At 32.2% G+C, this 14,484-nt stretch overlaps 2 protein-coding genes across 2 annotated transcripts; both read right to left on the bottom strand.

Moving 5' to 3' along the window:
* Positions 1-490: 490 nt before the first annotated feature.
* LOC111897614 (peroxidase 47) lies at positions 491-2,276 on the bottom strand. Its single transcript, XM_023893573.3, has 4 exons — positions 1,927-2,276; positions 1,652-1,840; positions 1,394-1,556; positions 491-1,039 (listed from the first exon to the last, which is right to left on the bottom strand). Exons 1-4 carry the CDS (start codon positions 2,131-2,133, stop codon positions 648-650), a joined length of 951 nt encoding a protein of 316 aa, XP_023749341.1. The 5' UTR covers positions 2,134-2,276; the 3' UTR covers positions 491-647.
* A 5,223-nt stretch (positions 2,277-7,499) lies between these two features.
* LOC111897646 (probable anion transporter 5) lies at positions 7,500-9,933 on the bottom strand. Its single transcript, XM_023893607.2, has 2 exons — positions 9,791-9,933; positions 7,500-9,036 (listed from the first exon to the last, which is right to left on the bottom strand). The coding sequence occupies exon 2, from the start codon at positions 8,906-8,908 to the stop codon at positions 7,595-7,597; it is 1,314 nt and encodes a 437-aa protein (XP_023749375.1). The 5' UTR covers positions 8,909-9,036; positions 9,791-9,933; the 3' UTR covers positions 7,500-7,594.
* Positions 9,934-14,484: the final 4,551 nt, after the last annotated feature.

Here is a 14,484-nt window from a genome sequence, read left to right as displayed (position 1 = left end):
CACGTGCCTAAAGGGAAGTTTTGGCGCCACCTATTTAGACTATTAGCCGTGACACTGTCGCCGCCATTGGTAATGTACGCAACGAGGCTCCAAGTCGTTGGATTTGCAACAAAATCGAGAGATATGATGTAATCTCAGCTTTTCACACGAATTGGGGTTGAAGAGTATTAGCAGCGGTAACCTCTATTAGCGGAGACAACCACTATTATCAGCGACAACCAACATGACTGGTAGTTATCCGCTGATACTAGTTGGCGTCACTATTGACGTCACCGCTAGTAGTTGTTATTCTTGTAGTGTGATAGGATAGTGGTTATATTCTTTTGTAAACGGTTTGGATTTCTTTTAATCATGCTTGAACCTTTTTTATTAATATTTGTATGTATTTTATCATTTTAATATGTAAAAAATAAAAATTGACACTAATAAATTTTTATTTGGTAAATGTATCAGGCTAGATTATCTTTTCTATCTACTGTTATGACAAAAATTAACAAAGACATTACATTAATAACTTAATATACATGCATATATCTCCACACAATCACCAAATCCATATTATTTGTATACATCCAATCCAATATAACAAAACTCACAAAAAACTCACTATCAAGTTGTCTGTATTATACATTAATGCGATGTTCAAATCAGTTGATTTTGCGACAGTTTTGACGTACTTGTCCAGTCTCTTTAACATCAAGCAATCCCATCTTGATCATGGCTCTTTGGAAATCAAAGAAGAACATGGCTTGGTTCATAGCATAGCCATTGACAATCGGTCGAGTCTTTGGGTCAGTCATTAGGGTTTGATCCGAGGATAGAACTCCAGCCTGCCTTTGAAGTGCGTTATAGTAAGCGTTATCAAACATATTTCTTGATGCGTCGAAAGGTTGCTCTGCATTGTCGCCCGCATTACATGTATTAGCAAGCGTTTTCACAAACTGATTGTCGATGCTTGGGTCCACTTCGTGGGTTGAGTCGAAGCTTTTTAGACGGTTCTTGAATGATGAACATCGAGCCACCCCTAGAGTGTGCCCACCTATATGAAAACATGTCAACTTATACTATATTCTATATTGATCAACAGATAAAATTTTTAAAAATAAAACAACAATCAGCCAAAAAAAACTTGTCGCTCTTTCAAAATTCATCCGAATTAAACTCAAATAATATTTACAATATGCTTGGGTGTTTTTTATTTTCAAAACAATACATCATTAGTGTTATAAAATAGTTTTCGTAATATATATTATATAGAAACTTTAAAAAAAAAAAAAAAAAGTGATAGTAGGCCAACCCGTCCAGTATAATTATTAATTAACGATACTCAATATATTAATTATTATACCTTATAATCATTGAAACATTTAACTTAAAGGTATCAATCACTTACCTGAAAGAGCAACCATTTCTTGAGCAGTGAAACCATGTTGTCCAAACATTTTTATGAGTTCACTACTATTTAGAATTGGTGGAGGCAGGTTTCTAGTGTCTTCTATTTTTGATCTTGTGCCATCTTTTCTTCCTTTTGGTATATCGTACACAGGGCCCCCAGCCTGCATAATCAATAATGATATTCAATAACATATATATAACTTATAAAGACAAGATAAACATGAAATATTTATTAAAAAAAAAAATATGGCATTACAAAGAACACGGCATCACGAGCTGCCATTGCTACGATATCAGCACATGATACGACCCCAGGACATTGCATTTCAAGTTGTTGCTTGGCATCATCGATGATTTCATAGCCCCTCAAGCTCAAATTCGCAGGAGAGTCTTTCTCTGCTGTATTGTCTTTTGTAGAATCAAGTAAAACGGATGCGTCACAACCCTACACTCATAAATCATGCATTTTTAGATAAAACACGGTCAGGTTGAGTCAACTCGACCGAGTCAACAAGGTAAAGAATCGAGTACCTCAATGAAGCAATCATGGAAGTGCATCCTTATAAGCCCAGCAGCAAGAGTCGGATCGGCTCTCAAAGCTGAGTTGACTGAGTTCTTGATGATGAACTCAACCATTGGGCAAGTCATTATGTAGTAATTCATGTTTAGACCGTTACTGTGTCTAAACATGACCACAATTATCACCACCATTAACATTGTCATCTTCTTCAACCTCATGGTGCTTGATAAATTAACGACCCTTTTCACAATGAGAAAGGATGTTGAAACGAAAAAAATAACCGGCAATGGTAACAAGTAGTGCAAGGAAGACAAGAAAATAAAAAAGACAACCTTTCTTTGATATGGTGGAATTTTAGTTGTGATGAAGAACCAATAAGTCATAATATATATACACTCAAAAATGTCACATCAACAATGATTTTCATTATTTGTTATATACCTAAAGGTAATTTTAAATGCACGATAAAAGTTCTAAATACACGAAAGTGGAGTAACGTCGATCACTATATCAATCATTATGAGTGAATATTAGTTTTAATTTAAATTTTCATTTCATTTCCTTCAACTTCTACAAAACTTTCAAATTTGCCCATTACATTTTCAATATTCGTACCACCTTTTTCAATTGTTATATTAGAATAAAAAAACATAATAATAATATTAATAATATATTAAATTACGATTGTTAAAAAGATGACGTCAAGGATATTAACATCGTACAAATATTTGTTTTTTTTTTTCATTTTTTACTGAATTAAAGTCATTTAATAATCAATGAAAGTTACTAATTTAAGTTTATTTTTTATTTATTTTACTATTTAATGGTTTTAGTCATGAACTTCTACTCTTATATATATATATATATATATATATATATATATATATATATATATATATATATATATATATATATATATATATATATATATATATATATATAGAGAGAGAGAGAGAGAGAGAAAGAAAGAAAAAAAGTCAAGATCAAAAAAGAAAGAAATTTTGAATAGAAAGATAAGAAGTTTTTTTCTATATATTTTTTGAGCGAACAAACAAAATAATCATTAGATGATTCATTTGTAAGATAATTCCAAAAAAAAAATCCAAAAAAACATCTTCATAATTCAATTTTAAGTAAATTATGAAAAAAACCATGACAATTTTAGTGAATAACAACAAAATCATTGAATAAATGAATCATCGAGATGTTTTTTTGAGAATTTTTTTTGTGAATCAAGTTATTTTTTATTCATCTAGTGATTCATTTATTTTGTTCGTCAAAAAAATATATAGAAAAAAAAAACTTCTAACTTTCCTACCAAAAAAAATCTCTTACCAAATCTATAGTAGTTTATTGCACTCAGTCAAAATCATGATCACTTTTACACGATACATTCGAGCCAATAAGATGATACTTTATACTAGTTTACTCGCCGAAAAAAACAAATTACAGAAACAAACTATTCACACTCGTCGTTTGGCGCGGGTAAAATTACCAAAAATATCGCTCGACGTTAGCTAGTAGGTGGACTAGGGTCAAGGGATTAATCGGCTAGGCGAAGATTAATCGGGGACCATTAATTGCTAATTTGTTAGATTTTAAAAAATTAAATATGACTAATATCATATAAAAGTTCATAAATACCACTAATATCATAACAAAATAGGTTAATATGATAAATACAACACTAATCATCCCTCAAATAGTTTCTATTGAGATATAATTTTTTCAAAGTGTTAAAATTTCATCGGGTTCTACTATTTCAGTCATTTTGTATGCATGGATTAATCGCTAGGCGCTCTCTAATCGGTCAAGTAGCACCTAGGGATTAATCGGAGATTAATCGAGACCTAATCGGGATTTTTACAGCATTGATATATATATATAGGGAAGGGTTATTTAGAAAATATAAAAACCCTAAAAATCATAAAAATGCATAAAAAAATTACATAGAGATAACAAAACTTTTTTATAAAAAAATCGTAGGTTTTTTAATAAATTCGCTGAAAAAAAATTCAAAAATCAAAATTTTAAAAAAAAAATAACTTTTTTTTTCAAAAAAAATCTGCAAATTTATTTAAAAATTATGCGATTTTTTAATACAAAAAATTCAAAAAAAAAGTTTTGTGATCTCTAAATATTTTTTTATGCATTTTTATGATTTTTAGGGTTTTTTGTTTTCCATAGAGCCTAAACCTATATATATATATATATATATATATATATATTAAATTTACAAATGAAAATTATGTAAGATTAAGATAATGGTAAATTTTCTAAAATCCTTAAAAATAAATCAAGTTAAAAGTTGAATTTTAAAAACTTTGGACGACTACAACCCATATATGATACAAAACGTTGTAGTACGGTGGATTTAGATACCTAAGTTTATATACTTTGTTGCATATATATATATATACATATATATATATATATATATATATATATATATATATATATATATATATATATATATATAAAGTAAAGTTATTGAAATTTGAGTGAATAAAATTTATAAGGGTGTGTTTTGTAACTTGCATCTAAGCTAAAGGAGCTAAAATCAAAAAGGGATAATGACTTAAAAGGTAATATATTTTTTAATTTGTACACATTTAGTCATTGATTTTTTTTCGTTCACATTTACCCCTTCAACTTGTTAAACTGTACACATTTAGTCCTTATGATCGGTTACTCCAGGTTAGCTGGGAAAAATGACTTAATAGGGTAATATATTTCTCATTTTATACATATTTAGTCCATAATATTTTTTTGTTGCAAAATAAATCATTTTTGTTTTTGTAATCATTTAGTAATTATGAATGATTTCTTCACATTTTTCTCACAACATCTTCCGTGAGATAGCGATATGGTGGTGGGATAGGTTGAGGTGGTCCTGCTATATGATGTAGGCCAAGATAATTGATGTGAGCCGCTTGTAAGCCGTAGGCACGGAGGCTTGATAAGAGCGGTTGGGTTAAGACGGCATGCCGACTTGGGTATTCTAGTCTGATGACTGATTATACCTGTTGCATGTTGGTATTTCAGTCTGATGACTGATTAGGTCAAGGTATTCAATTCCGATGAGTGTGGGCTCGTTATTCATGATAATACGTTTGTTGTATTGAGTGTTTTGAGGGAAACTCACTAAACTTTGTGCTTACCCAGTTGTTTATGTTTTCAGGTTATTCCGTGTTTCTTATATTACTCAGATTTTCGGTAAATGTATTTTGGAATAAAGTTTTTTTCTTAATAATGAATTTATAATTAGGGTGCCTTATTTAAAAATTTAAAATTTTTAGTTGTGAAAATGAGACGTTGCATATAAACATTAACAACCCCACACACTTCATCAATGATTGTCTCACGTAAGATGCCGTAAGAAAAACCTGAAAAAATCATTCGTAAGTACTGAATAATTACAAAAACAAAAATAATTTATTTTGAAACAAAAATATATTAAGGACTAAATGTGTACAAAAATATTAAGTACTAAATATGTACATAATGAGAAATATATTACCGTATTAAGTCATTTTTTTTGCTAACCTGGAGTAACCGATTATAAGGACTAAATGTGTACAGTTTAACAAGTTAAATGTGTAATATGGACGGAAAAAAAAACTCAATAAACTAATATGTACAAATCAAAAAATATTTTACCCTTTTTAAGTCATTATCTCAGTCAAAAAATATAAAAACGATTGAAATTGCCAAAATAACAAATGTGATGGGATTCATTGTAATCATTGATTATACACGAATTTATTCGTGCTAATAGGAGCAACATGATATTTAGCCAATTTTTGATTATTTTTTGAAAAATAATAAATAAAATTAGCCTATTTATCAAAATTATTATATTAGATTAACTTACCTACGCTACTTAAGTTTCTTTAACTTATCTGCTCTTTATAGGGCGGCACCTATGAGACAACTGACGGAAGTGCCACTAGAAGCCGGGCTTCAAACTCCAACCACTAAAAATAATATAAAAAATACATCTAAAAATATAAAACCAAACATTACAAAAATGAAGTGGTAGTCAGTAAGTAATCACACCGAGATGTGCATAGACATAATCACCATATTCCATTTGTGAGTGGTGGTACCATATTTTGTTCTCCCACTTATCATATTGCTTTATATACTCTATATTTTTTTTACTTTTTACGTTTTCATTCAGTTCAAATATATATAGATAACCATTTGACTATCGAACGTGGGTTTTCTTTTTCGTTTTGTCAAATCAGAATCTTACGTGTAGAAATATTTATTCAAATTGAATTGGTATCCATCGTAAATTCATAATTACATATAATGGTGTTGTTATGTGCATGTATATTAATTAGTATATCTATATCTTTTGAATTTACACATTTATTTGCAGTTATTATGTACTGAATGTCGTCTCAGCTACGTACACGTGAAGTAAATATCTCATATGCACAAATAATATATGTACTCTTTTGACAAAATTTTTATCCGAAACTGCTATGCTCATTGATAACATTTGCGGAATATTGATGACAAATATTCTTGTTTGTTATACAGTTAATACTTTCTGTTTGTTTTTGTCTTCACTAAAAAGAAAAATTTAAATTATCTTTTATAATATTATGTTTATATATCTAATCAAATTCAAATGTTAAACCCACCAACTCTCCATTATACCACTTGGTCAATGATAGACCGACAATGGATCTGTTGTTACTGGAACACTACTTAAAGTTCCAGTTACGTAACATAATAAAAGTTATAAAAATTTTAAAGGTGAAATAAGTTAACACTATAACTTTTTCATGTTTGTCTTCCACATAGATGTAAAAATAGTAATTTGATTAAATACATAAATAATAGGTTGAACATATAAAAGTTACGTCTTGATTCAATGGTACTGAATGCGATTGAAGGATTAGACACTAAATATGTATATTGGTGACACAGTTAGTTGCTGTTTGATGATATTAATCCTTCAACTAACAATTTTTTTTTCTAAAACAAAAATTTTTCTATTTATTCATTAAATATTTTAGAGGCACTTTATTGAAAATATATATCTTATTTGACAAACTAAACAACGGAATGTATAAAGAAATTAATTAAATGAGTTGTATGGTAACAATCTACCCATCTATAAATTGAAAAAAAAAATACATTGTATTTGGATAGTATTGCTATAATTGTTTATATCTTTTTAAATACAATAATGCATTGAAATGAAAATAAGATACTACTATACGAAGAAAAAAAAAAATTATATGTGCTGCTATTTCTAGACTATAACCTTTATCATACCCTTCAAATACAGTAAAAAGCAAATGAATAGTAGCAAAAGAATGAATTATACAAGTGTAACAGTTATAAAAGACATTGTGTTAATGCAAAAAGATCATGGTTTTTTTTTCAATTCTTGAGAAAAAAAAAACAAGAAACATCACTATTCACTCGAATGTGTATAATATCCTTTAATTCCATGTTTGATGGTTTTCGCATTTCCTAGCAGAGGGTATAAGGTTTTCAAATTCATTCTTTCTTTTCTCTTTAAAAGACCAAAATACCCTCAGTATAAATATATAAAGTCCAATCAATGAAAGTATGTTGCTATTCGTGCATTTTAACCCTATCAAATGAAACCACAAGCTGTGTGTTACATGAGGAATAATAATACAATTACTAACCTCAATCAAATATTCTCTCTCCAGTTGAAAATAAAAGGAAAATGACAGAACTTGCAATGCAGAGTAATCCAGGTATAAGAAAAACTGCCCTCCAGCTATTGGGACTAGAAAGATCCGAATTCTTGGTTTTTGCAGCTTCTAGAAGCTGCCCAGTAAGCTCAACTCCAACAATACCAGCTAAAGTGCCAGCTGTATTAGAGACACCCATCACAATTCCAGCATATCTAGGAGCAATATCCATATGATTCACTGCAAATCCAGCTCTTCCTAATGCAAGAAAACCAAGAGCTACTGAAGAACACAGTATCACCCCTTCAGATGTTCTAAAAACAGGAAGCAACATTAATGAGACTGCAGACACTAAAAACCCTACAGTATTCAAAACCTTTCTTGTATTTGTCACAGACAAGATTCTGTTTGTTACCATGTGGTCAGCAATAATCCCACCAATATTTGAAAAAACAAACATGTTCAGATATGGCATCATTTTAGAAGAACCCATTTCTTGAAGACTGAACTTCAACCCAAGTTCAAAGTATGTTGGCAACCAGTTCATAAGAACGTATAAAGCGTAATGGAATGTGAAGTTATTGACTAAAATAGCCCAAACAGGTAAGCTCAGAAAGATTTTCCTCCATGGGATTTGAGTAGTTATTATTTCTGCCTTCAACTTTTGATAATCTCTAATTGGCAACAAATATTCTCCAAAACCAGCTGCAGTTGCTTTCGGGTGATCAGAACGAGGTGGATCACTAGCAAATCTTAGCCAAAGAAGTGACCATAAACCACCTAAAGCTGACTCAGCAAGAAAAACAGATTGTGGGCCCTTGAATTTCACTAAAGTAGGGAGAAAAAGCATGCCAAGAGCAGCACCTAGGTACATTCCAGAAGTTGTGAGAGAAAGAGATCTTGACCTTTCGTGTGGTGGGACCCACTGTGCTAAAACCGTATGAATAGAGGGAAAGATAAACCCTTGAGCTACCCCAACAAGCAAACGAGCTATAACTAGAGCCATTACTCTATTAGGGTCTAATGGACATAATGCACATGTTAAAGACCATATCACAAATGAGAAAAGGAGAATACGCCTTCCTCCAATCTTTTGAGCAGCCCACCCACCAGGGACCTGAGAAAAAGCATACCCGTAATAGAATGTTGACAGAATGGTGCCTTTGCTTGATTGACTAACTCCTGCATCATCTGCAGCAATTGTGTATGCAATTGAAAAGCCTACACGTTCAATGTAACATACACAGGTGCAAAGGAAGGTCAAAATGACGATTAGATAGCGTATAGGGAACTTTGTATTCCTCATTCCTTTAGCTTGATGTGAAACAGCTTAACCTTTCTAGCCCACTTTGATATTGTCTTCTGATCCACTACATGATCTTCACCATTGTTGTTTTGGAAGATGGAAATCACATTACTTTGAAAATACCATGGCTGCAGCAACAGAAAACGGATGAAAGATGCATTAATCAAGAGGTATGCAGTCAGTGCGTGAAAAGAAGTAAAGAGTCTTAACAGAATATGACCAAGTTATGCATTGTTTTCTTGTAGTTGCTTTTTGATCAATATATGGTTAAATTGCTACTCAATCACAGGGAATCCCATTGAGTTACCACAATTTTATGATAAATACTGGACAGGGTAGACTGAGCAGAGGAACTTTGGTATCATAAGGTTAAATTAAATTGCTAGTTTGCTACACAAATTTAAGTTTCAAGGCTACTATCTGACACCAGTTTATCACAGACTTTATCACTCCCATAACAACACTTAAAACGTGGCCTAACTTATCACATTTTGGAGTAATTCTGCTCTTCATTAATCCCTAATCATGAGAGCAATGCTAAGACTTTGTATGGTCATCAAGAAGTCCTTGTCAGCTGCTCACACTAAACGATCCCTTTCAAGGAACACAAAGTTGCATTAATATGAATATAGAATCTTCCTCTTAGCTAACTGAACTCTGTTATTCCTCAAATTCATTAAATTTCAAAGTAGAAAGTTCCTCTAAGCATTTCGCATTCACATTTCACAAAAGCACAAATGACATCGTGAAAACAATAAAAATGATCGAAACGATTGTATCCCGCAAAGAGCAACAAAAAGTAGCATTGTGCAGGCTCTGATTTAGGGTTTTGATGAATCGAAGTGAACATTTGGGCAAATGTAAAAAACATGAAGATCATACCTGCTTTGAATGTGAGAACGTCTCCAGGGTGAAAAGCGAGAGGAGGAGACGTACGTAAATAGGGTTTTTGAACAAAACAGGTTTATGTCATGAATAGGAAGGAAAGAGGTCGTTGGCCTTTACGTACCCCATTATAAATTTTTATCTTAAAAAGGTAAGGCAAATCATAATAATAATGTTTTAAATAAAATTGCTGTTCCAAGAAAATTGTTTTAAATAAAATGATCTTCATATAAAAATGTTCGTAAATTCGTAAGATTGTGTTTTTCTGAAATAAAAATCTTTTTATAGCAAAAGGCTTGAGGATGTTAACAGTGAATTCCCAAGTATACTCAATCTGGCAATATTTTTGAAATTTCTTTTAATACATATTTTGCTGGTTAAAAGAATCTAAAAAATAGCTAAGATAAATATTTCTAAAAATATATGAAATGATTTGGAAAAAAACTCTAAGTTTTCAACAATTTGTCTACAAACTCATTACTTTATTTTTATTTTTTTAAAAAACCACTTACTGTAAAAGCTTTCAAAAAAAACCAAACGTAATTCAACAAAGTTTGTTAATTGCTAAGGTTTATGTACTAAACCAAAACCGAACAAAGAATTTCGGGTTTTCAGTTTGGAAATACCAAAACATTGGGTTTTTTTGTTTCAGTTTCTTTTTTTTTTCATTAGTTTTTCATCAAAATGTTGCTAAAATAAAAAATAAAATAAAATAAAACATGTAATTTTCTAAAACATAATATAAAAAGATGCCAATATATTCTTATTATTTTAACTTCCAATAGAAACAATATGTATTTTCGGTTTTGTTTTTTTTACATCATATTAATCACCAACTTCATATTTCTTTTGATCACAAATAATCCAACATATATCATTGGAATCTTGAATCTTGTGTTACATGTGATCTAAACTAAAGTGCATCAATTCAAGATGTTGTAATATCTATTAGACCCTAGTTTTAAGTTTTCAAAACCCAATTTAATAAACATCAAATACTATCTAATTCTAACAAAACTATTCTTTTTTTCTAGGGTTTAGGTCATTTTTTGTAACAGCCCAAATTTTATAGAAAATTTTTAACTTTCAATTTCATGAATATCAACCACAAGATGTCCAAAAATCCCATTACAAAGCCATATTATTTAAAGTTCAGAGTACAAAAGCAAAATATGAAATCACTAAGAACGCACGTCGCGCCATCAAGTCGGGCCCTTGCCCTTTATCAATAGAGGTACCTGAAACATTCAATAAAACTGTAAGCACAAGCCTAATGAGTTTCTCATAACACATGAATCATATAATCTCATAATACAATGCACACACACACACACACACACACACACACACACATATATATATATATATATATATATATATATATATACACACACACACACATAAGTTTGTCACGGACTCCCTCCATGGTCTTCACTTGGAATGTCATGGGCTACCCCCATGGTCTTGTATCACAGGGCCATGGGCTCCTCCCATGGTTTTATCATATGTCATGAGCTCCTCTCATGGTCTTCACATAAATCCACATATAGACTAAATAGCAACGTTTACATACTCCATTACTATCATCACATATCAATTAATGGGCCGGCATTGGTGCCTTCGACCCATGAGTGTGGTGAGAAGACTCACCTCAATCTGTTGAACATGAAAGTTGCCCGCCTAACAGTCCGAAACCACGCACTAAACAATGATACAATTAACCCTAACTTAAGATTATAATTTACCCTAATTAAAAGCCCAGAAATCTAAGTCCAAGATCCTCTATAGTGGCCTAAAGGTCATTCCTTCACTAATGGGCCTATCATCCAAAATTTGTAACCATCATGGGCCACAAGGCCCAAAAGTCCCAACTAAGCTACTAATGATCCAATAATGAATTCTAGGGCCCAACTTATCCAAAACCATCGGCCCACGATTACAACCCAAAATTCCACATAAGGCCCAACGATTTGAGCCCAACACTAAACGAGACTGCATGAACCATACGCCCGACGTACACAATGGTACGCGCAGCATACCTCGGTCGGAGACAGTACGCACGGCGTATATGGGTGTACGTGCGGCGTACGCGCCAGCTATACTACAATCCATGCAAAGACTTAATGCATTAAGATATTACGTCCAAAACTCATATCTGCACTCATTAAGACCTCTAGGGGCTATAAAGTTGCAAACTTTAAGCCCTTTTATGGCTACAAGAAGTCCAAAAACAAGGATCAAGTCTCATAAGCCCTTTCCTACGTCTTAACTCAAGAATGGGGACTAAACTACCTCAAATCTTGCACCTTTAAGCATTGAGACACTAGATCCTAACTGGAAATGCAACTAAAAGGCTTCGGAGTAGCTCATACTCACCAAGATCTAATCTTTTTAGGTCCAAAGGAGAAATCTTGTTCCAACCAAGAACTTAAGGAAGCACAAGCAAGGATGTGAGCTTTGTACCTCAATGTGGTGACAAATAAGTAGAAAATGTTGGATCTAAAGTCTTGGAGACAAAGCTTTCTTCTTGCACCACCTTCTTCACCACCAAAGGAGCTCAAAATCTCACTACAAAGCTCAAGATGTTCAAAAATGGCTAGGGTTAGCTAAGAGGGTCGAAATGACAGTGGAGGCTGAGGTGAGGGAAGGTCTTGGGGTCATAATGGGGTTTAAATAGTGCACAAACCCACTAGGGTTTTGGTCTAAGCCACGTACGCCTAGCAGACGACATGCATCGTACGCACCTGGAGCCCTCTACGCCCAGCATAAGCAAAGTTACGCCCCACGTACTCAAAAAGGCTAAGATTCCAATCTCGGGGACCAATAATGTCATCAACTCAAATTCCAAAGTTAAGAAACTAACCTGATCAATCTTAGATGTTACATTTATTGTCACTTAACGTTTGACTTTGTGTTCATTTGGCCACTTAACTTATTTTAAGTTTTAAAAGGTCGTCGAACATTTGGTTTTGTGTTCGTTTAGTCACTTAACTTTTGGATTTATGCTCATTTGGTCACCTAACTTTTAAAATTGTGTTCATTTAGTCACTAAACTTTTAAAAAAATTCAAAAGTTTAGTGACTAAATAAGCACAATTTTAAAAGTTAGGTGACCAAATGAGCACAAATCCAAAAGTTAAGTGACCAAACCAAAAGTTAAGTGACTAAATGAGCAAAAAATCAAAAGTTCGATGAACTTTTAAAACTTAAAAAGAGTTAAGTGACCAAATAAGCACAAAATCAAAAATTAAGTGATCAAAAATGACCTAAAAACAACTAGATGTGTTACCAGAAGCTTAGATGAACATCATTCAAACTATTCTAGAAAAAAATGTAAACGGCGTTTCAGTTCATACCAGTTGTTCAGGCACTAAATGTTAATAACAAGGAGAGAATATATGTATTTTTCCATCTTAGTAAGTAGTTTTTGACAAAAGACGAAAACATGAGTATGGTGTAAGCATTCTTTAACAATCATTGTGATTGCATTACAAATGGGGTTATAATTGCCACCAATTTTGTATTACATTAAACTCATGCTTACATAAGATCGTCTAACCACCGATCTATATCCTAATCCAATTAATTCCATTAAAATAACACATAAACGCTAATTGTTAATCCCTTTCGGCAGGGGTTTCCGCATTTCTTGGTTCATATTGATGGGAGAGTTTTTAGTTTAGTTTTAGGTCGTCGTGATGAAAAAGATGGAGGGACGCAGTGGTTATGGCGGGGGATATTGATTGGAAAGGGAGAAAAGACGAAGATGTGAGGGGACGACAACAAGAATGAAAGGAAGAAGGAGGTGGGGGTGAGGGTGGAGGTTGGGTTGGAATGTAAAGCCCATATTAATATCTATTATTAAAAGTAAAACAATTGTAACAAAAAAAATAATAGAAAAGGTACAATATTGTTTTTTAATATGGATTAGGGACCAACATTATTATTGTTTGAAACCATAGGGATGCAATTTATTCTATAATTTACTCTAATTTTAATAAATGCCTTTTAACTACGAAATAGTTAAATAAAGATGGCAAATAAAATATAGAATTGCAATTAATCAATTAAATAAAAGACCCTATATGTATATTAGGATTTTTGTTGGATTAAACCTCCAATTTATTTGTTTTTTCTATAAATATATTTTTTCTATTTTTATATTTTTATATTTTTAATTTGGCTCTAGGGTGAGCAACAAATGGATTGGACCGAACCGACACAAGTACCACCGGACCGGTATTGGTTTTATGTCATCGGGTCGGTTATCGATTCTTTGGTTAAACTATATCGGTTCTAGTTTTTTCACAGGATCAATTCGTTGGTTCGATTTTGGATCAAAATTTTAAGAAATATAATCTTTTTCTAAACTTTTATCCTGATTTATGTGATGTTGTTTTCATTGGTTTTCTCCTCCATTTTCTCTCTAAAACAGGATGTCTAATGTAACACCCGATTTCTAAGTAAATTTTTTATTTTTAAATGTTTATTTATTTTGCAATGGTGGAAATTACGATGGGTGTAATTAAGGTACGTTGGGCGTACCTTGGTGAATATTGGACTCGAGGTTTTCCCCCTGGCACGTCGGGCATATTCGAGCTAGGGCAAACCCTAAAATTTAGGGTTTGGTCCCTATTTAAGCACTTATAACCTCAAGGCCTCTTTTGTCATCAGCCTCCTTCGTCCCAAAGA

Source organism: Lactuca sativa, chromosome 5 (genome assembly GCF_002870075.4).
Source record: "Lactuca sativa cultivar Salinas chromosome 5, Lsat_Salinas_v11, whole genome shotgun sequence".
Taxonomy (NCBI): Eukaryota; Viridiplantae; Streptophyta; class Magnoliopsida; order Asterales; family Asteraceae; genus Lactuca; species Lactuca sativa.
This window is presented reverse-complemented; position numbering and strand designations above follow the sequence as displayed.

Excerpts from the sequence above, each read along its gene's own strand:
- LOC111897614 (XM_023893573.3), bottom strand. The coding sequence starts at position 2,133 with ATGAGGTTGAAGAAGATGACAATGTTAATGGTGGTGATAATTGTGGTC. Across the intron at positions 1,557-1,651 it reads CTCGTGATGCCGTGTTCTTT|GCTGGGGGCCCTGTGTACGA; the intron begins GTAATGCCATAT and ends TTGATTATGCAG. Across the intron at positions 1,040-1,393 it reads AGAAATGGTTGCTCTTTCAG|GTGGGCACACTCTAGGGGTG; the intron begins GTAAGTGATTGA and ends GTTTTCATATAG.
- LOC111897646 (XM_023893607.2), bottom strand. The coding sequence starts at position 8,908 with ATGAGGAATACAAAGTTCCCTATACGCTATCTAATCGTCATTTTGACC.